Genomic DNA, 27,207 nt, shown 5'->3' on the forward strand with positions numbered 1-27,207 from the left:
GCTTATAAATTAATAAATGCACACACTCTTTGCACCAAAATAACATCCAGCAACGTCCGTCGTTGCAAAACGTAAACAAATCTGCCGAATGACAGCTGCAGTCAGTTCGAGCATCCCTAGTGAGCAACACTGATCGAATTCCGGGAAAGTGAGAATGCCACCCGACTCACTGTCTCTCACATTAGAACAACATTCTCACGTCTCACAGAAATGGCTCACATCAAATAGCGGCCGGTGCCGATGTTTGACTAGAAAAGAACACAAATTATAAAGATTTTCTCCCGGAATTCGCATTCCCAGCATTCACCTAACAAGAATTTCGGCAGATGTCGTATATCACAGTTTTTCATCCAAAACACATTTGTTGAATTGATATTTTTAATTAATTTATTTACTTCAAACACTATGCGGTTTAAATTGTTTGAGGAAATAGAATTTAGGGAACCGCGTATCTCCAATCTGCGTAAGATGAAAATCGCGAAACTCGGGAACAGACTGTACGTGAGGAAAGCTGTTCGACTCACTGTCATTTGAAATTTCCGTTGCAAACAAACAAACACCACCTCCGCTGGTATACTTCAAGCAAGCATTTAAAAACCACTTATTTTATTTATTTCTGTTTCTTTCTGTTTCACAAATGTACAACAATATTTTGGCGATAACATCTAAAGCATTTGTAACGCAGCCAAAACGATCCAAAAAACAAACCGACAAAAGCCTTGCTTCGTTCGTACAATTTACAATCTAAAAGACCGCTCTCTCCTTCTCTCTTAGTAAAAGTGTGCTATAAATAAAGAGAATCTCATCTTTCTATCGTATGTTCAATTGCCTTCAGACATGTCCCCTGGAATGGAAATTGAAACCGTCAGTACCGGGACAAAGGACACATGGTACAGTGAATCATGACAAAACGCCGTAACAGCATGCATTACTGCCCTACGCTACTGGCACAGAGCACATTCTCAACTGCCGCGTCAGTGGGGAAGGGTTGCATGCGGTACTTCAAATCAATGATAATGCTATCAACAATTGCGTGACTATTCGCACGAATAGGTGTGTACGATACAACACAATAAGGAAACACTTCCGACAGCGTTGCTTCACACTTCATGCGGGACTAAAGGGAACACACACAAAAAAGAACATAACACTCTACTTGAAGATAAGAAACTCTAATGGACGAAGACGGACCAACAGTTCAATGCCTACATACACACAATGAACTACAAACAGAATCGGGTAGATTGAACAAAACACGAGACACAACATGGACAATGAAAAAAGGGTTCCTTTTACTGGGCTTCAGACAAAATTTATTCTTATCACTGTTCTCGCTCCCTTATAGTGCTTGATACAGTAATTATTGCTCTCTTTTCCTTACACTTATTTTTTATATATTTTCGTGTGTTGTGTAAACTTAACACGCAACCAAAGTACAAAGCTATTGTATGTTGTTTACCTAGCTAAGAGTTGTTGTGAAAACAATGTCGCTGCTCTGTCGGTGGCGCTTAAGGTGTAATGTTCGCAGACACATTGGCCCTGACTTTCCCTCACACAATCGAGAGCAAAAGGAACAACGCAACACAACGTTAAGGTTTCAAAACTATAGACAGTAGCACGAGCATGCAACACGTATTACACAAATATTTCCAACAGAACATCTAAGCTAACATTTAACAGCACTTGAGAACAAGCTTTTCTTTCCCCCTGTTAACTAATTCTAAAATCGCTACAAATGCACAGGAAATCAAATACGTACGCAATACGAAGTTGTAGTAGAGACGACGAAGGTACAGACAGGAAGAAAAGACGGCAGCCAACGCTCCGCGCGCACCGCTCCATCACCCAGCGTTGACTGTCTATTCAAACTTTGCAATAATTACCATCATGCCCACGCCGGCCAGCAGTGCCGTAATTTCCTTCAGCGACTGCCACAGCTTGGTCGACTCTTCCAGCAGCTCCGGTATCACCGACACGGTCGCAATGTAGATGAAACCACCGGCCGTGAACGGCAGCACCCACGATTCGGCCGCATCGCTCCCACTGCCCAGCAGGGCAAGGACGGTACCGGCCAGCGCACCGACCGCCGTCGTCAGCTGCAGCAGCATTGCCTTCTTCTTCGAGCAGCCCGACTTGATCAGGATCGCAAAGTCACCGATTTCGTGCGGCACCTCGTGCAGCAGGATGGTAATTGTTGTGATCAGACCGATGCTATTACCCGCCAGATAGGACGCACCGATCGCAAGCCCGTCGGTGAAGTTGTGCGTGAAATCGGCGGCCAGGTTAAGGTAGCCGGCGATCTGAATGTTCTCCTTCTTCGGCTCTTTACGGACAGCTTTGCCCTTTGCTTTTGCTTCCTCCTTTTTCGACTTGGTGGGTACTTCCGCTTCTTGCTTCTTATCGTTCTTATCCTTCTTGTCTTTCTTGTCCTTTTTGTCCTTCTTACCTTCCGTTGGGGACGGTGGTGGGGAGCTCTTGGCAGGCTTTGGCTGTACGGCCGGCTTTGCACCTCCGTGGCTGTGACCGTGACCATGCCCATGGCCCGTATCTCCCTTAATCAATCGGACAAACTTTTCCACCGCCAAAAATACGATGATGCCGGCCAACACCCACAGCCCGACGCGCATATCGTGCCCATGGCTTTCGTGACCGTCCGCCTCTCCATGGCCATGCGAGTGGTGACCGTGCGAGTGACCATGCGAATGATCGTCCCCGTGCGAATGGGGCTGGATGGCGTGCGGAATCAAGTGCAGGAAAGCATCTCCAAGTAGGCCGCCCGAAGCAAAGGCAAGCAGCGTTTTCAGCCGGGGCTGCATCTCTTCCGTATTGTCCAGCGGGATGGCAAACAGAATGAAAAACGGTGCCGCACTAATCAACAAAGTAGAACCCAACGAATGCACCCAGATGTAGAACGTATCTAAAAGAGAAGCACACGTTAGCATTCCATTAAAATCAGGCCGTGGGAAACGAAAATTAAAACCAGTCTTACCTCTCGGTGCTTTACTATCACTTGTTGACTTTTCGTGGTGATGATGATGATGATGTTGATGGTGACCGCCATGATGATGATGATGATCATGGCCCGCATCTCCACCATCATGATGATGGTGGTGATGGTGATGATGTGGAACTGCCGGGACCGGTTCCTCTTCGTACACCTCGTTAGCATGCTTCGAATACTTAAAACTGGGACTTTCGTGGTGATGATGATGATGATCATGCTCATCGTGAAGATGATCGTGATCGTGAGCGTGCTGCCCATGGGCTCCGCAAAGGGTCGGGAAGGAGAGGAACAAAATCACAAGAAACAGTCCCAGCGCAAGGTACGCCCGGTAGGACGTTGTTTCTTCCTTCAGCGGGACCCTCGTCCCCCGGCTTTTCGTGTGGTTCATTTTGATTCTTTTTCTTTTCCTTTCCTTCCGCTTTTTGCTTCGTGGCGTACGTGTGCGGTTTGATCAGATCGGAGGGTGCCTCGGCCTATGGCAATATGCAGCGCTCCGCTATTCTGATGTGGGGACGAATTACTTTGCAAACACTTCTAGCGCACCAGCTGCATCATGCACAAGCGATACTGCCGCAGCTAACACACGCTATTTGTACTATTGGAGGCGTATATTTGCACAAAGGATAAAGCCGTGTCGGTATTATATATTCTTCAAAAATGGATCCACGGCATGTTTTAACGAAGGCGCGTTGGAAAAACATCTGGCTTAACGAAACAAACGTCACCGCCATCATCGGCAACCCGCGTGGCAAAAACGCGCTTTGTGAGCTCGCCAACGCTCCAAATCGGTGCGAATTTTCCTCGCTGGTGATGCTTTTTGTAAGTCGTTGTGACGGTTTTTGTCGTTGCGAGTAAGGGTTTTTGAGCATTCAAGATGGCTGCCAAAAAGCTCGCGCAGGTGTGTTGTGTTGTGTTGGTAGTCAAAATTAAAGGGCCATAAAATAAATACACTCCACCACCTCCCCCCCCCCCCTCCCTTATTGACCCTAAGGGGTCCTATATTTCATGTGTGAGCCATATTAGCATCTGCGCTCCGCCGTCTCACTTGCTCATACATGTTTCGCTATTTCATCAGCTGATTCGGTGGTGGCTTTTTGAAGTACAGTCTTCATTTGCGGGTGCTCTTGACGTTGAGTGAATCGCTTTTGGCCGATTCGATTTTCATTCAAAACAATCAACCAAATTGAACATTTCTATTTCGCATCAACCATCAAGTTGTTTAAACTTTTCACGCGTCCATGGGCGCGAAAGAGACGGTACGATAAATCCAGCGAGAACATACACACTCCTCAGTGCGCGTAAATTGACACCAACACAACGAAAGGCATATGGACACAGGTAGAAGAAATGTTTGGTGTGAAATGGAAGCGGGGGACACAGTGCCTAGAAATGAGCGAGATGCAGCTATTTTTAAACGTCAAAAACCCTCGCTTTGTTCAACGGGCGCGCCCATTTTCAAATCCCTCCATTTGACAGCAGCTGTTGGGCAACTGCCGCCGTACGCGATATTTTGTATTGTCGCGAATTACAAAGAAAATGTTTGATAAATAAACGGTCGTAGTTTTTTTTGTGTGTGGTTCCGCTGCTTTTAAGCAACTGTGTACTTTTGTGCCGTCGTTCATCGTTGTGATCGCGTCTTGTCCGTCCAAAGAAGAAAAACGCCCTTTGCTTGCCGTTCCCCACAATGAATTCCCGCATCGCTACTCCCAAACATCGGTTTGGATCGGCAGCTGCTGCGTCCGCTGGAGCCAGCTCGTCTCCCACGAAAGCATCCACGCCACGTTCGGTTTCACGTCCGGCCGGTTCGAAATTGGCCACCTGTTTGCTCACGAAGCGCACCCAATTGAACACCTCGAGCTCGGAATCGCTGCCGGCATCACCGATCCGCACGCCCAAAAGTGCATCCGTTCGTCCACCCAGCATTGGAAACGGGCTGGAGGCGAAATCGAAATCATCCACATCGCTGAACCTGAACAGCTGCTACACACCATCGTCCCAGTACCGAGCACCGCCAACGTCGTCGAAAAGTGCTTCGAAAGATTTCGGAACACCGCGTAACGTGTTGAAGCGTGCCGTTGCTAGGGAAAATCTACTTAACGCCAGGACACCGGAATGTTTTTCCCGCATCTCGCTGGACAGTCCCGTTGGGCAACCAGCGGGACGGCACCGTTCCAGCCAGAGCAAGCTGGACGAATCGCATCGCAGCACGAAGGAAAAGGACAAGGAAGGAGGAGCTGGAGGTGAAATAAGTAACCTTAAGGTGGCCGTGCGCATCCGCCCACTGTCGGCGAAGGAATGTATCGACTCGGTGGCCAATATCGTGCGGGTGCAGAATAACGAGCTGTACATCAATGGTGGAAGTACGGCGGATAATCTCGGCGGGGTAGAACACTTCTTCCTGTACGATCATGTGTTTTGGTCGTGCAATGCGGAAGATCCTGCGTACGTGAGTCAGTCGGGAGTTTACAGCAGCCTGGTCCATCCGTTGCTCGATAAAGCCTTCGAAGGGTACAACACGTGCCTGTTCGCGTACGGACAAACGGGATCCGGCAAGAGCTACAGTATGATGGGAATGGATCTGGACGAGAACTACGATGAAACACCGAACCCGGACGCCGGCATTATACCCCGCTTCTGTCACGAACTGTTTGCACGCATCAATGCACTGAAAGGCCAGGTGCATGCCGAGGTCGAGGTGAGCTATTTTGAAATTTACAACGAAAAAATACACGATCTGCTGTCTGTAACACCGTCGGATGGTGTGATCACCGTGTCCACTCCCGGCCAAGGGGCAAAGCGAGCCGCACTGAAGGTGCGCGAGCATCCCGTCTGGGGCCCGTACGTGGTCGATCTCAGCACGCACCCGGTCGATTCCCACACGGCACTACGCAACTGGCTGGCCGTTGGCAACAGTCAGCGGGCGACGGCGGCCACCGGAATGAACGATAAAAGCTCTCGCTCGCACTCAATCTTCTCGGTTGTGTTGAATTTGGCGGAAATAGTGCACAGCAGCGATACGGACGATGGCGACCATGCCAGTAGCACGGCATCAGTAAAGCAGACAAAGCGAAGCAAAATAAGTCTCGTGGATTTGGCCGGCTCGGAGCGGGTCAGCCAAACCTGTGCCAGCGGTGCTCGGCTGAAGGAGGGCGTCAGCATCAACAAGAGTCTGCTGACGCTGGGCAAGGTGATTTCGGCACTGGCCGATACGAAGCGAAGTGCCAACACGTACATCCCGTACCGTGACTCCGTACTTACGTGGCTTCTCAGGGTGAGTACCAACGAAATTGCTCTTCAATAACGATAGCGTATTTACATTTTAGGAGCAAAAGTCTTTATTTACCGACCCCCAAAGCATTCAAAGCCCACCAGAAGCGAGGGAAGAGTTAGTTTATTAGCAATCCACTTGGTGGCAGCGACATGCTGCGAAGAATCCTTCGGTGATGCTTACACTTGCACACGAGGGCACACTTCTTGCAGCACGGCTTCTGGATGGCCTTTTTTGTCACCACTGGAACGTCGTCTGCAATTACGATATCGAGTTACGAACGGATTACCTTTTGCTCTAAGATCACTCATCTTCCTACGTACCTTTTTCGGTGGAACGTTTCGGCTTTCCGCTTTGCATTTTGGTAAATATTTTCTTCCACTTCATTTTGGAGAGGTTTTTTTTTTTGCAATTTTTGTATATTTTTGTCACACGACCCTGTGACGGACAACCGCTTGGTATGAAGCTCTATTGTAAAGTGAGCATAAGTTGGAGCGTAGCGTATACAAAAACGTTCGCTGCACTCGAGAAAGCAGCAAAGGAAATCTCATATCTTAGAAAATACGCAAAAGCTTCAACCGCAACGGAAGTGTCGGTTACATGAATGTTGATAAAAAACGGGCAATGGTTGGGTGGGTTAAGAACCTAATAGTAGCTAAAGGAGATGCAAATCAGTCTATTATACATTTTTTGCATATACAAGACCATTTTTTAATCAGCGAGTTGGGTTAGGGTTTGATTTGAAGCTGACCCAAGTAAATTCCTATACTACCTTACCAACAGAAGATAAGCGTGTTTTTCGTACGCCGGGATGTTTCTTGTCGTATTATTACACCTACCACCTACCACTGCTCTGTGTTAAGCAATATCCGTTAAGCTCGTAAATTCTGTGAAGCCTTTTAATCGATAACTTTACCCCCTTGCATGTGAAAAAGTATGACAAAACATAGACATACTTCGAATAACGCAGCTTAAGACGAAATATAGATGCTTCAAATCAAAGGAAGGGCCGGTATAGAGCAACACAGCTACGATAAAGTTAACCATAAAACCACGCCAGCAGCTCCTCTTATCAGCTTTGGAAGGACGTATTGATAAAGAATGTTGCTCCGAACCAGTTTCGGTCGGAACGTAGACGTCGCTACTAGGGGACTAACGCATACGTGACCCTCTAGACGGTAGATCGAACAGATTGCAGGTGTCTCGGTCGCTTGGGTGAGCAGTCTCGCATGTCTCTGGAGGTAAAGGTCCACCATGGCGTACATGTGAAGTGCATTGTTATTGCGCCAATGGCCGTATCTTATCGCCATGAGACCAAGCAGCGTGGCAAGATTGTATCTACAGTACTTGGGGGTTCGGGTGGCAACTTGCGGTAAAAAAAGAAAGAAATGGACCAACAGGGCAGTATCTTGTTGATTGATTTGGAAACTTCAATTAGGGTAATTTGTGGTGTATTGTTTCGCTGTGCAAGAAAAGGGGTTTGGTCTGATTAGGGGTAGTGCAACAAAGCTGTAAAAAAAATCTCCCTGATTTACTCCATACACTTTTCCCAGATAAGCAACAATTAATGAATGTACTCGTATGTTCCAGTAATATTATAAAGGTTAATATTTATTTTTCCTTTTTGAAAACAGTGACAAAAGCTCTGTGGATTAATATGGTATAATTATAACAACACTCGAAATATCATACTCTCTCCCACATATAGTAAAGCCTACGGTTAAATACTAAAATCTGATTGTAAATTGATCCGACTGCTAACCTGTTTCCTGTTTCTACACAACTTTTTGCTAAATCCCTTGTTCACACAACATACATTAGCACTTTTGCTACTGCTAAAACCGCATCCCAAATACGTACTGTGACGCTACGCTGTTAACACGTGCGTATCACGTGTAGAAAAATATTTTTGCACACCACGTGCGTGAACCAAATGCGCACCACCTTCCAAGTTCAACATGCTAAAATGCATATCGAATGAGTTCTTTTAGTATGTTGAGAAAACAAAAGAGGAAACAGCTCTGTCCGCTTTAAGTAACAGAGACAACATTTCCTGCAGATCCACACTCCCACAATACACTTCCGCATTGAAGGCAAATGCAAATGTTACATTCTGCGTGATCAAACTGTTCTTGTATTTCATTTGCTGGTGTGATAAAAGCCGCTTGATCGCTCTATGTCTCTTGTGACCTGTTCCTGGTTTACTGTTATTTTTTTACTAGTTTTTGTTAGCTTTTTCTCTACTGCAATAAGACAGACAGTTTCCAGCCTTATTCTTCTTCTACATGTTATCCTGCTTTTCAAATGGTTGACGCAGTTTTCATTGCACTTATCAGTGATGTTTACTCGTTTGTCTCTCTCTCTGTGTGTATGTGTATATAGAGTTATTAATATAGATCAGTCTTTTCGCATCAACAATAACAGTGGTACGTTTGTCTCTCTTACCATGGGGGGTTTCTCCTCGCCGTCTGGCTTATTGAAAAAAGTCAGATCATCAAACAAAAAAAAAGTATTGATTTTACTCTACTGATTATCGTTTTGCGTAGTTTTGCGTAGTACGACTGTGAAACATGTGGGCTGATATGTTATCAGTACCGAATATATCGCTTACAGCTTACAGTAAGATATAACTTTAACCTTTCAACTAATACGCCTGGTATGTACGTACGAATAAAAGCAGTAAATAACTTAACCACCTAATGTAATATCTAATCATCATCCACCGTGTCAACCCGGCTAGCTTCTGAGCGGATCTCCTCCTGGGTTCATTTGCCTTCGATCGACTCCTGCCGGTTGAATCCGGGAACACCGGTAATGCCCCGGTGCATATGCTGATGATGGTCGCCGGACGGGCTGGTGGACAGTGTCGTGCCGCGGTTCGATGCGCACACGTCCTCCTCTTCGTCCTCCTCCCGCAGCTCCTCCTCGTTGCACTCTTCGGCGTCCTCGCTGATGCTTTCGGTCGTGATGCGTTGGCCGCGCTTACGCATGTACGCACCGAGCGGTCGCTTCTTTTGCTCCTTGCAGAAGGGGCACGAATCTTTCGACGATTTGCTGCCGCCAGTGGACGAGGACTTGCCAATGTAGCTCAGCAGCTTTGCTGTAAGTAGGCAGAAAGCGAGAGAGAGAGAGAGTTTGTTGCGATAAGTGAAATTGCATTCCAACAGATGATACGGCAACAGTAATATAACAATTGTGTGTATGGTTGTAATTGAATCTCTCTGCACAGATGGTAAATTCTTTCCGCTTTGGTCTCGCTATCATCATGTGGCTCATAAACGCAAACGGTTATTTACAAACAAAAGTATTCATTATACGGAGATACGGTCCAATGCAAATAATGCATCGAAGAACAACCCAGATGTACACACACACGCACACACACGTTATCTAATCAAGCTGTAGCTGCACACCCAATGTGCGCGCCAGTATGTCATCTTCGTTCAGCTCCAGGCTAAATTAATGTTTTGGGTACATTGCACTTTGGGTGGTGCCTCTTGTGTGTGATCCTCTTGTTAACTTAAGCTTTTGTGAGGGGGTCCAACCTGTAGGCGAACCTGTTCCTCTGCGTTGACAAATGTACTGCGCAAAATGATACCGTTACACCCATTTGATGATGATATCCTCTCCCGGGAAGTGTATGTGTGTGGACACAAGGCATCGCGGCTCCCCCACGATATCATCTCGCGCCCCACAGTCACGAGACGCAAACACCCCCCAACTGTGTTTAGCAACAGCTTATTTATGGCCATTTTCTATGACACTCTGTGTGTGTCCGTTCGTCCGTCCGTCTGTTGATGGAGGAGGAGATGAAGTGCTGCAGGCTATTAAAACGATTGCAACTCTCCCCGGTAGGGTGTGTGTTTATAAATTGATAAAATGGTTGTGATAAGGGTAGGCACAGCAGGACACGTGAGCTGAGGGAACGCTTGATCAATGTAGCAAAAAAAAAAAACGTTGAAAGAAGCAAAAAACAGTACAGTTTGCCACAAGCGCCCGAGGTCGCTTATCAACTTTATTTTAGTTGTGTTTAATGTCTACAGATTAAACGTTGAAGGCTATTCTTCTTCAACGGTTGTTTTTAACCTGTGTCTTCAGTCAGTTGTTTTGTTGCCAAACGTCCTCTCAGTGTCCTTAATAATAAAATCCTTTTTTTTTCGGCGACAACTTCCCCTTATCAAGCGCTCGTGCCAAACTGCCGCCAATGAAACGTTTGTCCTTAAAAGATTAGCACCAAATAACCGAAACCCGGGGATGGTTTATTAGTCAGGGCCAAAAGAAGTGGTGGCGTTTCTATGCTGCTACTAGCAAACAGTGTAATCAGCTGCACAAGTGTGAATCAATCAAAACGACTTGTACCACAAGCGGCATCGGTGATCATTTGCTTATCACATCTTGCCTTTAATTTCCAATGTTCCAAACACACAAAAAAAGAGAAAACAAAAACACTCCCTTGATGAATCCGGATTCGAAGAAAACAAAGCACACACACACACCCAGGATGCTAACAAAAAAGAAGACACAAAAAGTAGGCAAAAATTGATGGGGGAACTTCAAGTGATAAGAGGGACCCTGATGACGGATGCATCTACTTATAGTGCGGGAGCATCGGTACAACACCGGACGGGGATGGGGAGGACTCTGTGAAATGAACTTGGAGCGAACTTGCAAATCGGTTTGATGATGGTCGAGCTCCACTCCCCATGTGGTCACCGGGAGTTGATAATAGTACAGGCTTCTTATCGCCCTGCCGGAGTGGAACAATTGCAATCAGGCGCAGCTCCACCAGACCAGGCGGACCAAAGGTTATCACGTGCTGATAGGGAATTCGGTTAAACATTAGCACGGTGACGGTGTGTGTGTGTGCGGTTGGGGGAATAGAAGGGACAAGTAGTGGGAATAAATGTATTCTTCTTGTGCGAAGACGATATCTTACATAACAGCACCTCACACGACACGATACTTCACTGCGCGGGGCCTTGTCTTGAAGGAGGAGACGATGGCGTAGCATCAAGGTGTTATTTCTCCCAAAAAACGTGTACGTGACCGCGTACACGTGGTACCTCGTGTCTTTTTTACTGGTCCCCCCCAATATCCCTTTTATCGCTGATAGAAAGCGAGTTCGGGGTGAACACACATTGCGTGAAAGATATGTTAGAAGTCTGTGATGGAATATAACCTCGTTCAAGGTCTTTCGCCGCCGTCGTCTTCCAGCTGTCTGTGTGGCCAATGGCCTGGACGGGTGTCGGTTGCATCCAAAGACAATTATAGTACCGTCTCTCAATCAAAAAGGTGGGTGTAGAGTAATTTAATACCTCTCATTGCGTGCACCTCCTCTCTCGGGTTGTGCCTGAATGGTCACGCACGGTACGCGCGCATGCGCCCGCCAAACGATTCGGCTCTCGCTCTTACCGCGCGTTTCGAAAGGGCGCGGTAAAATGTAGGTCAAACCATACTTGAGGTGTGTGTGTTGTACTGTCCGTGCATCATCATCATTCATTGGGCGTCTTTTTCTTGTTGTTTCGACGACACGATACCGCGCAAGCCATGCGTGTGTCTGGAAGTTGCATCGCTCGACAATGCACTTGGAGCGGAATGAGCTACACCGGGGACTGCAACGTTCGTTGTGAGTCAGTAGAATTTAACCCTACTAACCTTCACCATGGGAGACCGGCTACCGTCCCAGCCCAGCCTGGCGTAGTCGTCTGGTGTTCTTGATCATTGGAGACGATCACCGCGCTCAACCTTAATTGTATTACCCTGGATAGTGAACCTGTGCGCCAGTGGGACGTGGATTGATCCAGAATGAAAGTGCCTCAATTGGCAGTGATTCATTTCCGCGTGGAAGTGACAGCTTTGAGATGTACAATTGATTTATCCCACTTCCCATTCTTTCCACTAGTCGGTGTCTAGTCGAAGCGATTTTATCTGTTTGTGAAATGGACGTTACGTTTCCAGTCATCATACGTCTTGATCTAATAGGAAGTGCAAACAACTTTCAATGCAGATCCGCTCTAACTGCTGCTGCTGCTGCTGCAGGCGTTTTCTAGTAAAGTGTTAATTTTCTCAACCGGCTTCCATATCTAGCAAATCCCCAAGCGTAGCGTTGGAGGGTTCAATTAGCGCCACGCAAAGGGGCTGCTATGATCTTCTCACGATGTTGTTTGTTGTTATGACGAGCGGGTATAGGTGCGCGTGTGCTTGGTGAAATATCACGGCCCAGTTCCACGCTTCCGTACGCTTCTGACATAATCAACCCGCCGCGCGCAACCTTGACGTAAGACAAGGCTGGGGGACAGATAATTCGCTGACCCTTTTTTCTGAAACCCTTTCTAAGCGCTGGAAGCAACAATTTTGACTAATCGGGGTACAGTTTCCCTATCGTTTGACAATCCGTCATCATCTCCACTACTCTCGACCGGTTAGTATACTTTCACGTGCCGCTTCGGGGGGAGTCTTTGTCGCAGGTCAAAACGGTCGTACCGCCATTCACTCGAACTTCTCGACAACAAACCAAGCCCCTCGCGGTCGCGTGTGCGCTCGAAACTAGCCGGGTATGCTAGCCTGCATACGAACTTGTTGCATTTTTCATTTTCTCTTCTCGTTCCTCTGTTGTTTGTCTTTCTCTCCAAACCAAGGGCAAACATTGCCTCCGGGCTGGAGAGCACATTCGCTTGATGGGGCTTGGCGCTATTTTCATTCAGCTTGCTGAATGCCTCTCTCTCCCCTCACGGGTTTTTTGCGCGAACCATTTGCATAGAGCGTAAACTTCCGCGCCGAGAACTGTTGCGGCTGAACACACGTCGTGTGTGTGTGCCATTGAATGCGATTATTTACGATGCTGTAACTTGCAACCAACCAGGGCAAATTCTTCCAGTCCAGTGACACAAAACCCACACACAGTGGAGGCACAATGCCAGAAAGATGCGATCACTAGTTGCGCAGTATTGAACAAAGAGAGTATCACATTTCTCTCAACCCGACCGCTTTGCCCGGAAGATGAGATTTAAGGCTAACGATGATGTCAACCTTCGCGCTAAGCGTCAGACCTTCGCCTTCCTCCAACAAAGATCACCTTCAGTCATCATGTTCAGTCGGTGAACAACCGAGAAGAACCCGTGGCAAATTCACGGATACTTGACGGAGATCTCTATTGCGGCACACAGTGCATGGTTACGCCTGCCATGGTTTCGTCTTGCGCCTTCCACCTATGTTGGAGCTGCCTAGAAGGTTCAAACAACCGCGTCAGTTCCGTTTTCCTTTCTCAAATGGCATCCCAAGCGAGGGGCACAACGTACTCGGAAGAGTGAAGAAGTAATACGTGAAGTAAGTAAAGAGAGAAAAAAAACGGCCTGTTCTGAGGGTAGACGAGTTGTGTGCAATTCACTATTTTTATCAAACCGGTCTTTCGCAGATTGGAATGTGGAGGATTGGAATTGGAAGGAGAGTTAGTTTTGGATCAATTGCCCGCACACACACACACGTTGGTTGTGGAGCTGTGGACCCTGTAAAGGGTCAGTGGTTTTCGTTGCGCTTTGCTGAACGCTTCGTTCCACCACCCCACTCCAAGAGTTATTGGCCTGGCCAGAGCAGCATTAGATGTTACAACAACCACAACCACCACAAAGTTGCTCTAGCCCTTCTCCTATTCCCCTTTTTCGTGTACACGCAAGCCTGGTACAACCAAACCAAGGCGCCGCACCACCGCCGTTTCGGTGTCATATTGCCTGGGTGCACTCACCGAGGAGCCACAACACTCAAATTGCATCACGTTTTGCGACACAGTTCGTGTGGAATGTGTCTACTTTTTTGTGGTCACAGACGTGTACTACACAATTGGCGCCGTCTCGATCTACTACAGTAGTGGCACTACCAATCCACCGGACAGATGTGTATATTTAGAAAATGTCCGCGTAATGCCAAAAGCACGAGACAAGAGCAATGAGTCTGTGCAATTCTACTGCACACTGTCTGTCATAGTAGAAAAGCTGAGGTTTTACTATTGAGTGAGGAAGGAATTGGAGAGGGAAACACACCTTCCGAATGAATTAAATTGACGCGCCGTGTGGCGATCCGTTTGTATTTATATCTCGGTCAGTTTAAATTTAGAGCTCTCTTGTTTTGTGATTGATGTAGTAGTACGTACGTCTCGCTTTAGTCATGCTCCTAACGCTGTTCGGCTACACTCCTTAACAGCCTTGTAAACGACAGCGTAAACATAAATATGAGCCGCATGCAGCCGCAACTGCTTACGTGTGTTTTGACCCGTATTTTCGGTTCACTTCAAAATAGCGCCAACGATAATAATCTCCTTGGTAGAGCTGTAACATGGCCATGGCCAACGGCCTGCCTGTGTATGCGTGTGTGTGTGTATTGTGTCTCGTTTTTCGGATCTCGTGCTGACCATCAAATTTCAACCACTTCCCCGTTCCTCCTGCTTGTTCCCTGCCGGCTCTAGCGCGCGTGTGCGTTCGAACGAGTAAACACAATTTAACCTTTTGGAGCTGGATTTGGCAAAATTGCAAAAATACCTGGTAACGTAAAAAAACACACAACTTCAATCGCTGATCGTTGGCCTTCTTGCCTGCCATTCTCGGGGTTTAATGGATCGCGTTTTTTTTTCTTCTGTTCTCCCTTCCTTTCTTACGATTTAATCGTGTTGTTAATATGCAAAAAAAAGAGGATGGCAATCAGCTAAAGGAAGCAGGTCAACAGAACGGAAATGTTGAATTTGTATTGACCATGCCATTCGTTAAGTGCATCGAACGGCTGCCTGCTCTATTAAGAATTAAAGTAGTTGTGGTGGTGTGTTGCGGGGCAGAACACACTCATCAAACGGTGAATGAATTTGGTTTACCAAAAACCCCTTTACTGCACGTTTACAATTTACGTACTAAAACCCCCCGCTCCCCGAGCGCGCGCACAGGTGGTGTGGTGCGCATAGCGAACAAATAATGCGCAAATGCGCTAGCGCGAACGCAAAACACTACCAGTGTGTTTGCGCGATTTATATTGTAGCGTGTGGTGTTGTGTTGTGTACGGTTTGCGCACCGCGTAAACGCAACCGCCGAGGAGCCGAGTGTGTTGCGCCGATAAACAGAAGGAAAACGCAGTCGGAACACGTATAGGGTAAATGTACCAATAGTGGTACAATTTGTAGTGGTACCGATGTGTTTTAATGGATTTAAAGTGTCAGGAAGGACAATTTCTGAATATTTTAACACATACCAATTGGAATATGTTTTATCTACGCAATCGCAACTATTTTTATCATGAAATACATCAAATTTACGAAAAAATACATATTTTTGTGACTGCTTCGTTGTACCTATAATGGTGGTATGGTTCCTATAGTCGTCGTATTGTGTTCCTATAGTGGTGGTAAACAAAGATGCATCAAAAACGGTGTATAAAATCAATGAAACTTAGTTTTGAAGCTGTTTGCGTATGAATAGCACAGATTACTGCCATAATATTGGTTTCTTGCGTGATTTGATCGTAACAAAATGTATAAATTTGATCAATGAAACTATTGACAAAAGTACTGCATCACACCTGTCGTCAACCTACACCCGGAAGAGTGTGCTTGATTTGAAGTCATTTTTTTATTCAGCCAATTTTGGCCTGTTTTTGGTAAATTACCTACATAAAACTCATTTCTGTTGATTATTTTAGTGAAAACAATACGACATGTCAAAAATATCCTCGAAAAAATCTAAAACGACCTGTTTTCATTGATTTTATAACTATAACCACTATAGGAACATGCCTGTGTTGTGTACCTATAATGGCACTATGGTAAAAAACACTTAAAAATGCATAAATATGGTCAAAAGGCAAATAATTTTAGTAAAACAGTAACATTTCATAACAGTTATGTTGAAAAACTAGTAATTGCGTGGTTATATGGTCATTTAGAACGTTAACAGAAATATGAGTTTCGTTATGAAATACTAAGGATTTTGGAAAAATGTTGACACATTTCACAAAATAATGGATTTTTCGGTCACTAAGTAACGGAATGGCCCCATTTAACTTTTAAAACCTTTGTAAAAGGCTAAAGAACATTTTACACTAACTTAAATAACTTAATTACTTGTGATTTGCCGTATGAACCGCATTTTAGTGCAATACCACCACTATTGGTACTACCACCACTATAGGTACATTTACCCTAGTTGGTTCCACACGGTGGGGGCGCCCGAGCGCGCAGCCAACAATCATACCGTTTTGCCACGACGCACACACACACCCAGAGCATCCACTTGGATATCTCGAAGCTGCACTGAACGAGCGGTTCCGTGAAATACGATGCTGTAATTCTGCGTTCTTGTTTCAGCGATGCATTTGCGTTGCACTGTATTTGAAGGGTTTTTTTCTCTAACGTATATACAACCGGAAATTCCCTATTTCCCAAACATGGGGAAAACAACTACCCTCAGATTTGTCACTGCGTTTGCAATGGGCAGTGTACCGTCTACCGTCTCATCTATCCCAACGTTATGTGGAGATCGGTATAATGCGGGGTGTGTAGAGTGTGCCTAGTTTACCTTGAGCGCTTGTGCTGCCGCTTGAACTCGAGTGGTGTCGCCGCTGCTGCTGCTGCTGTTTGGTCTTGGAGACGGGATTGTTGAGCGGATTCTCCAGCGTACCGTACGGGAACTTCTCGTAGTCCCGGTAGACTGGACCGCGGAACGACGAGTACTGGATGCTGTCGCTCATGTAGTAAATATCCATGGTGACGGGATGGAGAGGTGTCTACTGGTCCCAAGGATACTAAGATGCCGTCGTGTGTTTTGTTGTTAACAAAAAAGAGAGAGAGCGCGTGTTTGGTCCTTCGAAGCTGCTGCTGTTAATGCGGCCTTTCAAATGGGTTTGTGTTTTTGTACGGTTTCTCCTAACAACCAAGCAGGCCTTGTGCGATTAACCTCCACGGTAATGTCTTTGGATATTCTTGTAGAGCTTCAAGTTCCTGTACCGGGGGGATGGAGCTTAATGATTGTTCACTCGTTCCGGCATTAAATGGCTTCTGCCATCTACACTTTGCTAGCACACTTTCACTACCACAAAGATGGACACACAAACTCTACGACCACCGTTCGGTCGCGTATTTTGTTGGTAAACAAAATTGATGTTCAATCTCTCTAAACTTTCACCACCAACGCACTACACTTCGCTGCTGTCATTGGATGAAACTTTTCCCAAAACATGTGCACTATGCCACCGGACGCATAATTATGTTTTTCGTTTGTTTGTGGGTCGTAGATGGGAAACCTTTAAAAACGACGCAATATTGTTTTTTTACACACGCGTTAACACACAGGTTAATGTAATGGGGAGCGTTTGCTTGTTGCTACCATTAGGACGACTGACTGGTCGGAGCTGAACTGCAGCGTGCGTTGAGCGTGGCCACGGATATATAAAAACACACTCTACCCACCCCGCCGCCTCTCTCTCTCGGTGGCACAGCCCCCGGCACCGTGAACAGCCCGTTACTGCGCGCGTTCGTTGCTCCAACGCGCTCCGCTTGAGAGACACGACGACGAATTGCCGCGCGGCTCGGTACACAGACACAAGAGCGGACTGTTCTCTCCGTGTGTGTGTGTGTTCGTGGTTCGTGCTCTTAGGAGGGAGAGTTATCTCGGCGGCGGCGAGAAGGGCGCGGGCAGTGAGTGGCCACCGACTGGAACGTGGTAGCACACACGTAGACACGCGCGCGCGTTGCGCACGCGTCCCTTTCGTTGTGTGCGTGTGCGGCCGGTTCTCGCTCGTATGCTGTGACCGCTTACCGCGTCCGTCTCATGTGTCGTCGCATCCCGGGGAAGAAGAAAATGACGGTTACGCACAAATTCTTCCACTTCTCTCTTCGATTCCGATTCACACCATTCAGTAAAAATACCGTCACAAACATCGAGGACGGCAGACCTTCGCGTTCCCTTTTTCGCGCGACCGTTGCCGCGAAGTTTCGGCTAGGCAAGAGGGAGAGATAGTGAGAGTTGGAAGTGGCTGGGACTTGGACTACGCGTACGCGGATCGAAATGAAACGAAAAGGTAAACATCTTGATCAGTGTGTGGTGGCCAACCTGTTCCAACCTAGCACCACCCCAACCGCGGTCTTTGGATCGAGAGCGAGAGCGCGAAAGGGATGATCACTTCCACTCTCAAACTGCCATGGCAACGATAGATTCGCATTAGAGAAACGAGATGGAGAGCGACCGAGAGCGAGTGGGAAGCGAACGTAGCGAATCAAATCGACTCCTATGTTTCGTACGCGCGGGTTGCAGAAAAGGAAAGCATAAACATGTTAAAAATAGCATCATCGTGTACCCCCGCGGCCGGTCGCAATATGTTGTTGATGCTGATAACTGTTGGCTAGCTAGAAGGAGGGATACTTTTGAGCCTATTTCCTATGTCGGCGTTTCTTACATCAAAATGACGCGAATGATGCAGGTGGTGGTACTATGAATCATTAATGCTGTAAGAATTCATCCCATAAATGAGATCATAAATCTGGAAACGAATTTTAAAACGTTAATTTGATAAGAAGTTTGACTCATAAAAGTGACATCAAAGCACAGGCTAACGGCATCTCCCTTGGGAAGGATCTCTTGATCTCGCGATTCTGTTCCGGCGTGGTGTGTCAGGTCAACTCTTTATGATATTGTTTCTTCATTGCTGTTCCCGTCAGAATAACAAAAAAAATGGGTTGTCCATTTCTTATCTTAGTGCTGATAGTGTTGCGAACAGCGCAAATGGCTGGGCGCTTGGTGTGTGTGGGGTTGGTATATTTGATTTATTCCTAATCTCGTCGTACGCCCGCAGTATTGCGATTACATTTATCTGCAATTGTTTACGGTTGTTCCCTGTTGCTAATATGCGCCGTTCTGCGCCTGCTTTAATATACAGGATGTGTTGCGATACTTTGTCCATCGGTGCGATTATACTATGTGCGATGTTTGACGTCGTCTTCGTCTCGATCACAGGCGCAGGCACCTTTGATTGTAATGCGCAAACGGCGGATTGTTTGTTGTTTGGATTGTAAATGCGACCTTCAGTGAAGTGCATCGAAAGACAACCCCTTCGGTCCGCGGCGATAGCAGACGCCTTCGGTAATCTGATGGGATTTTCATGTTATTTAATCGATTAACGTGATCCGTATGGGGGGATCAACGAGAGAGAGAGTTTCTATTACGTTATTTGTATTGACGAGGAGAAAACAAAGCCTGGACAAAGAAGCGCTCTGATTATCCAAATTGATTGGAGTTCATTGGACATTGAAAGTACTGAAGTTGCGCCAAACCAAATGTTGTCTCTTGTTGTCATACAACATATTATCAAACGAAATGGGAGTTGGAATGATGAGGAAAGCCACACCTCCGGTTGATCTCTCTGTGAACAGTCTGATAGGAGGTAGATTAAACTTCCTTCCCTTCGCTGTTGTTCCAGAACAGCCCCAGTCAAGTGAGGATGCCTAGCCACTCAGCTCTAGTACAAACAGTATTAAGCGTACTTAACACCGATTTTGTGCTACATAACAAAACCATCATCATCCCACCGTACTAAAGTGATGTCCTCAGTGATAGTCCCCTCAAAGGGGTCATCCGGTCGCCATAATTGTACCGCGTGCAGTAGCGGTCGTCACGGATCGGATCCATCAATTATTGATTAGGAAAATTGATCAGTCTTTCGCGTTCCACCATCGTCGGTTGTATCATCGACATTTAAGGGTGAGGAAGGTGCCATGCCACACTCGATTACCCATTATCACATAGGAGGACCTCCTCCTAGAGTTAGTCGGTTGTTTTGAGTGCATTCATTCGGATACACAGAAGTTAAGCAGGTTAGGTCATCAAACGGTTTGTTTGTGTCATTGGACGACCAACTACACCGGAACGAGGGATGCTATAATCGTTTTTAATTACCCCAATAAAACCGTGGGTGCATAAGAAATGGGTTAGAACCATGCGATAACGCAGCAGGTGTCCCAACCGATTAAAGTAGCTAGAAATTTAAGAAACAACATAGTTGTCCCCGAACGAAACTCTGATAAAGCAGCCAGTTTATTCCTGTTCCTGTGTGTTTTTTCTTCGTGCCGAGCTAATCGCACGCATGGTTGGGTTTAATTTCGGGGACATGTAAACAGCCCAAAATAGTTGGCCACTTCCTGGTGGGATATCGACAGGGTAAACAAAGAAAAGGCGCAAAACGCCAGGTACGTAGCTAATAATGCCCCGAAGAGGTGAGTGCATGCGTCCAAGGATTCGTAGTTCCCTTGCTGGGGATGTTAACTCGCTTATCACTTGGATGGCTGGTGACTCAAGTCCACACGGGGCTGATGTGTACCTTTGCGCAGCTCAGCGCGGAACGGCGCAGTTCCTGTACGGGAGGGGGTTTTATCTACAAGAACAAGAAGCGCAAAATGTCCCTTTATTCAAAACATGTATTTCTTCGTTGGAGAAATGATCGATCGATCGTTTGCTGAAGGCAAAAGTTCAACTTACCCACTGTGTGAAACGTGTCAATGTTTGTTTACTATACGCAGGAACTATTTTAAGCCTTACCATTCCATTCAACGTTACAAGTAGTACCTCTTCAAGTGATTGGGAAGTACTTTACGTTTGTTTGATCATTCCACCCCGTCCACCATTGGTCCAGATTGCTAACCTACTTAAAGGATCCCCATACTTGTTGGTCGTGGTGACTTCAGCCCAACAACTATTGCAAAATTCAAACGTATCTTATTTACCTTCAGAACACTCGCCACATCAAGTTTCTCGTTGCTATCTCGTGCCCATGTGTAAAGAAATGTAATAGTTCCTTCTAGCTACACTTCTTCGTCTGCTTCTTATCATGATCAAACAACACTTGCCGGTAGAGATGCAGCTTTAAACGATTGCTAGGTAACTCGTCGTTCGTTCGAAATACTTAGAAAACCCCCCTCACAAGTGTGATGTAAGATACAGGGGTGATAAAATGTGTCCCATACCAATGGTTTGCATTGTTTAGCAATGCCTCCACGGTGTGTTATTTACATGCTAAAACTGAACGAAGCACGTGAGATGCACGAAACGTTGCCTATAGCTGAGAGCTGATAGTGCATTGCAGTGTTTCAGGGGGGAAATCCCGGGACGCTTTCTTGGAAATGCATTAAAATCTGAGTAAATAAACCAATCACAGGAGGGGAGTGCATCTTCCGGCCGTTATTCTAAACCATAGCAGAAAGCTCAAGTCTCCGGTATTGGATGTTGACGCTATTTGCGGTTACTGATCAGATAATACACTCACACACACACAGTGCCGCCTCGACCATGACCCTGGTGGCTATCGTGTTACTGACAACTTCTTCTAGGTGCTTCCTTATCTCCACTGTAAATTTCTCTGTTTTGCTTTGGATGATTGTTGCTAGAGGTTGGATTGGATTGTTTAGAGCCAGGAAAGATTCCCTTTTCACTTGTTTTGTTGGGGAGGGAGGTGTTTTGAGTGTAGAATTTGGAATAGCGTTCTTGTAGTGGCACGCGCCAAAAGCGAAAGGCACACCGCCGTTATGGTTGGTTTCGTACACTTTATTCCTCCACGAAGCAGCTGTAATGCATAGTAGCAATTCGACACGATTGAATGATTTGGTCGTTTCCTTTTTAAAGACAATGAAACAAATGCACTTTAGTTATTCATACATAAACACTCCTGCGCCTTAAGTAATGCGCAGTAGGAATGCGATTATTTCGATTAAATTTTTAACAAACACCGATTTGTGTTGTCTACCGCTCCTATTTGCAGGAAAACCTTGGCGGCAACTCGCGCACGGTCATGTTGGCCACCATCTCGCCCGCCAGCATTCACCTGGACGAAACGCTTGCCACGCTTCGGTACGCCTGCCAGGCACGCAGCATCGTCAATCGCGTGAAGGTGAACGAAGACCCGCACGATCGCATCATCCGCGAGCTGCGGGCCGAGGTCGAACGGTTGCAGGTCCTGCGGCAAGACTACGAGCGGCAGAAGCGTTTGTCCGAAGCGAACCAGCACCACCATCCGCCGCGCAAAATCATCATCGAAACGTCGGTGGACGATAGTGAGGTGGAAGCATTGCGCCAGCAGCTGGCCGAAACCGAGCAGGAGCTAGCGAAAGCGCAGCGCTCCTGGCGCGAACGGTTGCAGGAGGCGGAAGATGTCCGTCGGACGGAAATGAAGCTGCTCAAGCGCAAGGGGCTGGCGTTGGAGCTGTCCGCCGAGCAGAAGGAACCGTGTCTGGTGAATTTGGCCACCGATCCGATGCTTTCCGGCACGCTGCTGTACATCATTCCACCCGGGACGGTGAAAATCGGGCGTCCATCGTCGCTTTCCACGCCGGACATTGTGCTGGAAGGGCCGCTGGTCGCACCCAATCATTGGTGAGTGAATTGGAGCGGGCTGGAAAGGTGGAACGTAACATTAATATTTATTTTATGCCATTTGCAGCTCGATAGAAAACAGAAATGGAAAGTTGTTCCTGCTGCCGGAAACCAGCACCGAGTACGAGACGTTCGTTAACGGTGAACTTGTACAGGAGCGCCGTCAGCTGTTTCACGGCGATCGATTGGTGATCGGTGGATCGCACTATTTCCGCATCTCGAACCCGCTCTGTCCCAACAAATCAAACACACAGATTGTAAGGACTATATTATTGTAAAACATCGCACAGGCTTATTTTATATCCCTTTTTTCTTTTCCAGATGGTTGACTTCCAGCTGGCTCATCAGGAGATTCTGCAAGAGCAGGAAAATCGTTTGCGGCGGGAGCTGGATGTCGAGAAAAAGGCAGCCATTGCCCGCATCGAAGCCGAACGGATGGCACACGAGCAGGAGTACGAGGAGCGGCTGGCATCGCTTGAGCTGGAAAAGTTCAAGTACAAGTGCCACAAGGAACTGCTCGAAACGGAAAAGGAAGCACTGCTACAGTCAGCAAGCAAGCAGAACCACAAGTGTGACGGTAGAAAGGCACGCCCTTCCGATGTGCGGGACTCGTTGGATCTGACCCCGTCGGCAGCGGAATCCAATTTGGCGGAAGAGATCCGCCGGATAATGGAGCACACGAGCGAGGAAAGCCTTGCCCACATACAGATGATGGTGAAGGAAGCGAGCCAGCGTTGCCGAACGGTGGGATTGGACTACGAGTTTAAGCAGACGCAGGTGTGGCAAGATGAGGGCATCTTCCGGGCGATGATCAACATTGTCGATCGTCCAAACGGTCGAATAGCCGAGTGGGTCCCCGCACGGTTGGAATACTGGCTGGGCATAGTGCGCGAGCGGGACGATCTCACGGCCGACAACATGTTCGAACACTTTGATCTGGTGTGGAACGAGCCGGGCGATCAATCGGCGAATGAATCGCTCCTGCAGGACTCACACAATTCTAGCCGCATCTCGCTAAACCTTAGCTCGGTGATCCGTGGTCGGAATAGTATCGTTTCCAATCCCGGCAGCCCGGGCACTGCCACCAGTGGAAGCACACGCAAATCGCAGGGACTGTTTAAATCCATCTTCTCCAAACCAACAACCAGTCTGATGCCGGCTGGTGAGGATAGTGAGCGAGGATTCGGTCGGCCAGCGTCGGCGCGAAAGGCCCTATTTACCGATGCGGATTCGAACGATGAAAATGTGCCCAGCAACAACCAACAGCTGCCGTCAGCTACCGCGAGTCAATCAAAAGCCACCGTACTGCATCGGTTCGACCAGAAGGCGGCCAACTATCTGAAAGATCTTTACGGCGCAACGCTGAAGCTGCGCAAGCTGTGCGAGAAGTATCAGGATTCGGATGCACCACCTACCACCGATGGTGAGGAATCGCTGCCAACAGGTAAGGAGGGCAGGAGTAGCAATGCAGAGGAAAGGTTGGCCTCCAAGTGTCTGGAATCGGTGGCCGATATTGAACGATCGCTGCAAACCATACGATCGGTACTGGCGGATCATAACATCAAGGAAGCTACAATTAGTGCGATGGAGGGCGAATTTGGCCGAACACCCAAATCGGTACGCTTTCTGCTGGATTAGGGATTCAGTGTCGGTACAGAGATGAGTAGGAACTAGGGTGGACGATTTTTGATTCTTGCCTTACCCGTTTTTCCAACTGGAACCGAGGAGCTGCTCACGGAAGCGATAAATTTAGGAGTGTTCTTCTACCTGTACATCATTTTGTTTTTGTACCCAAAACTTCCAAAGTTCTTTAAATTGTTAGTGACTATAGCGACAATATCAATGCAATTTTTGATATTTTTTTACGTTTACCTTTTGACGTATTTTGCAATAAACAGCACTGCATATAGGAAGACAAGTGTTTTTCCCCCCAGTTCAGGTATTCGTGCACAGCATCCGAAACATTCCCTTGCAAAATTGCTAGCAACTCACGCATTCTTTCTGAATAATTTACTTTGAAAAGGTTAAAGTTTATTGAAGAAACAGGATACTTGTTGATTAGCATGCGCGCGACAGGCGGTGTTTACAGGATAGGGATCGAATTTTCCACCTGCATAATTGATTTTCATGAAAATCTTTTCTCACCCTTCAGACTAGCAATACTGTTTTATCGATTTCGTGTGAAACTAAATAGTCCAACTACAACATCGACACACACACACACACTTCTAATATAATACTTTGCCCACTCCTAGCAGCGGACTCAGTTCCTCTATAGATAGTTAACTGTAGATCATCTTCTTCTACTTGCTTCTCAAACTGATCGTCTAGTCCGATTGAAATTTGAATCCCTTTTCAACTACACTATCGAGACCAGCCCAGAAACAGTAGACAGAGTTGATAGATACTTGCTTGCCGATTATCTTCTATTGAGTCTAGTTAGCTCCTTTTCACCTATTCACCGCAAGAGATACAAAGACGTAGAGTAAGACAGGAAGAAACGAAAATGCCCTACAGAAAATGATAACGTAACGATCACAGCTCGCTGGTTGCGTCATAGAATGGTTGTTGATTTGTAACACGGTTGCGGTTTGTCCGCCTCAGGACGAGTAATTAATCCATCGCTCGCTCTCTCGTGCGTCACACGTGCGGTAACTGTGCTGTGGTTGGTTGGTTGCCTGCTGATTGCCTTTACAGCTCATCCCTCGGCAGTGTCGTCCTCTCGCACGGACAGTGGTAGGCTTCCTCCGGCTGCTCAATCTTTTCCATGCCCGGTTGTACCTGGATCGGGCTGACAATGTATTTGGCATATTCCTGTAGACAAAAGTACAAGGATTAGTAGTTTTAACAGCTCAGCAAGTGTTGCATGCACGCTTACCTTGAACAGCAACGCATGGTAGCAGTAGATATCTAGCGGTAGCAGATTAGCATTAATGAATGCGTTCGCATTGTCTCGGATTTCACGCGCCTTTTCATCGTTTTCCCGTGCCCACTCGATCTGCTGCACCAGATTCGACAGGTCCGCCTCGAACGGGATGTAGTGGCGCATCGGTACCAGCTTGCGGTAGAAGTGTTCGTAGTAGAACGAGTCCTGCTTCAGAACCACCGAGCTGCCGGCCAGCAGGTACGGCAACCGGTACGCCGCCACCGTACCGTCCACATTCACCTGATAGCGATAGTCGAAGAATTCGTGCATGGATATGTGCGCAACACGCGGCCCAAACTCGCTCTCCTCGTCGCGGAAGAAGAAAAAGTTGGTAAGCGACGCATTCAGCAGCTCAGGGTAGCGGCGAGACAGCGCTACCAACTCCAACCGCTCCCGTCGCGCATCCCGACCGCGCCAGAAAGCTTTGGCGTGTTTCTCCGCCCACGGCAGTCCCCGCCGCTGGACGGACAGCATGTCGAGCATTACGCGGCCCATATTCTCAAGCGTCGATTCGGTAATGTCGTACGTCGGCATAACAATGTCGAACGTATCGTCGCTTCCGCACCAGGAAAAGATCGGATACGGCCCGGTCGTGCGGCTTGGGCCACCCTTCTTCACCAGCGGCCAATCACCGAGATTGACAAACATTTCCATATCGGGCAGGGTAAATTTGCGCGCCAACGACAGCAAGATCGTGTCCATAAACTTGCTGAAGCCGGTGTGTTGCCCGTAGCAACGCCGGTGCACTTGGTTGCGCAGAATCACGTAGTTGCAGTGCGAAATGCTGCCCGGTTTGTCGTACTGTTGGATCATCCGGGTGCGCAGGCTGGAAAAGTTGATGGCCCGAAACGGAATCAGGTCCATATCGATCTGTGGATCGCCTGCCGGGCAGCCGACCGTTTCAAGCCACTCTTCAACGGAACCTTGCGGACAGTAGCACTGCTCGGAGTACAGTGTGCCGGGGATGGCGAACGGAGACCCGGTTAGATGGGCTTCGTTTTGGCGCACGTGTATCGTGACGTCACTGCACGATTCGGCCAGCCGGTAGCGAACGATGCTCGACCCATCATGGCGATCGATCTGATTCAACCGGTACCGGCACGAGCCGAACCGGGATTGTCCAATGATGTGTATGTCATACTTTTGAGATTCATTTATTCTGCAAAGCACAATCGAATGGAGAGTGATGAAAATGATGAAACTGCGGTGCGAGCCTACGAAGCGGTGCGTACTCACTTTTGATTGTCCGCGTCTCTTGGTTCGATGAAAAAGTAGCGCGCCGGGAGTGTGGCACGGTCCGGCATCTCTACACCCGGTCCCCAGACGCGGCTGTTCTTCGGGTCTACCGCCCGGTCCGCTGCATTGCCGCAGGAGGCAAAGTAACAGGAGTGTAGCACTATCAGCAGCCAAACCAGCACGTACTTTCTCAACCGTAGACGATCCTCCATTGCACGGCGCAACGAAAGAAAACGGGGAATAAGAGAGGGAGAGAGACACGGTTTCTGTACGAAAAAAAGGCAAACTTATTCGAGCGTGACACGCACACGAGATTACACACACCAGAGAGCCCGCCTGGTTGTTGGAAGGGAAGCGGTTTGTTTGTAAACAAATCAACACACCA

General features: G+C 47.4%; 4 protein-coding genes and 1 long non-coding RNA gene across 5 annotated transcripts; 1 reads left to right on the forward strand and 4 right to left on the reverse strand.

Moving 5' to 3' along the window:
- Positions 1-574: 574 nt before the first annotated feature.
- LOC1277917 (protein catecholamines up) lies at positions 575-3,711 on the reverse strand. The gene is made up of 3 exons (XM_061654942.1): positions 2,990-3,711; positions 1,884-2,917; positions 575-844 (listed from the first exon to the last, which is right to left on the reverse strand). The coding sequence occupies exons 1-3, from the start codon at positions 3,390-3,392 to the stop codon at positions 803-805; spliced, it is 1,479 nt and encodes a 492-aa protein (XP_061510926.1). The 5' UTR covers positions 3,393-3,711; the 3' UTR covers positions 575-802.
- Positions 3,712-4,453: 742 nt separating this feature from the next.
- LOC1277915 (kinesin-like protein KIF14) lies at positions 4,454-24,573 on the forward strand. Its single transcript, XM_061660349.1, has 4 exons — positions 4,454-6,275; positions 22,050-22,660; positions 22,728-22,917; positions 22,982-24,573. Exons 1-4 carry the CDS (start codon positions 4,689-4,691, stop codon positions 24,296-24,298), a joined length of 3,705 nt encoding a protein of 1,234 aa, XP_061516333.1. The 5' UTR covers positions 4,454-4,688; the 3' UTR covers positions 24,299-24,573.
- Positions 7,857-18,340, reverse strand: LOC4578351 (uncharacterized). Its single transcript, XM_061660353.1, has 2 exons — positions 16,823-18,340; positions 7,857-9,372 (listed from the first exon to the last, which is right to left on the reverse strand). The coding sequence occupies exons 1-2, from the start codon at positions 17,007-17,009 to the stop codon at positions 9,038-9,040; spliced, it is 522 nt and encodes a 173-aa protein (XP_061516337.1). The 5' UTR covers positions 17,010-18,340; the 3' UTR covers positions 7,857-9,037.
- On the reverse strand, positions 20,298-22,050 carry LOC133393799 (uncharacterized). The gene is made up of 2 exons (XR_009766401.1): positions 20,774-22,050; positions 20,298-20,669 (listed from the first exon to the last, which is right to left on the reverse strand). It is a non-coding gene; the product is annotated as an uncharacterized LOC133393799 (long non-coding RNA).
- A 96-nt stretch (positions 24,574-24,669) lies between the features above and the next one.
- Positions 24,670-27,206, reverse strand: LOC1277914 (protein O-glucosyltransferase 2). The gene is made up of 3 exons (XM_317424.5): positions 26,823-27,206; positions 25,539-26,745; positions 24,670-25,474 (listed from the first exon to the last, which is right to left on the reverse strand). The coding sequence occupies exons 1-3, from the start codon at positions 27,032-27,034 to the stop codon at positions 25,352-25,354; spliced, it is 1,542 nt and encodes a 513-aa protein (XP_317424.5). The 5' UTR covers positions 27,035-27,206; the 3' UTR covers positions 24,670-25,351.
- Between the last annotated feature and the right edge of the window lies 1 nt (position 27,207).

The sequence above is a fragment of the Anopheles gambiae genome, chromosome 3 (genome assembly GCF_943734735.2).
Source record: "Anopheles gambiae chromosome 3, idAnoGambNW_F1_1, whole genome shotgun sequence".
Taxonomy (NCBI): Eukaryota; Metazoa; Arthropoda; class Insecta; order Diptera; family Culicidae; genus Anopheles; species Anopheles gambiae.

Coding starts and splice junctions, on each gene's coding strand:
- LOC1277914 (XM_317424.5), bottom strand. CDS start 27,034: ATGGAGGATCGTCTACGGTTGAGAAAGTACGTGCTGGTTTGGCTGCTG. Junction 26,746..26,822: donor AGAGACGCGGACAATCAAAA/GTGAGTACGCAC, acceptor TGTGCTTTGCAG/AATAAATGAATCTCAAAAGT. Junction 25,475..25,538: donor ACCATGCGTTGCTGTTCAAG/GTAAGCGTGCAT, acceptor TTTTGTCTACAG/GAATATGCCAAATACATTGT.
- LOC1277917 (XM_061654942.1), bottom strand. CDS start 3,392: ATGAACCACACGAAAAGCCGGGGGACGAGGGTCCCGCTGAAGGAAGAA. Junction 2,918..2,989: donor TGATAGTAAAGCACCGAGAG/GTAAGACTGGTT, acceptor CTTCTCTTTTAG/ATACGTTCTACATCTGGGTG. Junction 845..1,883: donor TGGCCGGCGTGGGCATGATG/GTAATTATTGCA, acceptor TTTCCATTCCAG/GGGACATGTCTGAAGGCAAT.
- LOC4578351 (XM_061660353.1), bottom strand. CDS start 17,009: ATGGATATTTACTACATGAGCGACAGCATCCAGTACTCGTCGTTCCGC. Junction 9,373..16,822: donor CGGCAGCACAAGCGCTCAAG/GTAAACTAGGCA, acceptor GCCTACTTACAG/CAAAGCTGCTGAGCTACATT.
- LOC1277915 (XM_061660349.1), top strand. CDS start 4,689: ATGAATTCCCGCATCGCTACTCCCAAACATCGGTTTGGATCGGCAGCT. Junction 6,276..22,049: donor TACTTACGTGGCTTCTCAGG/GTGAGTACCAAC, acceptor TCCTATTTGCAG/GAAAACCTTGGCGGCAACTC. Junction 22,918..22,981: donor ACAAATCAAACACACAGATT/GTAAGGACTATA, acceptor TTTCTTTTCCAG/ATGGTTGACTTCCAGCTGGC.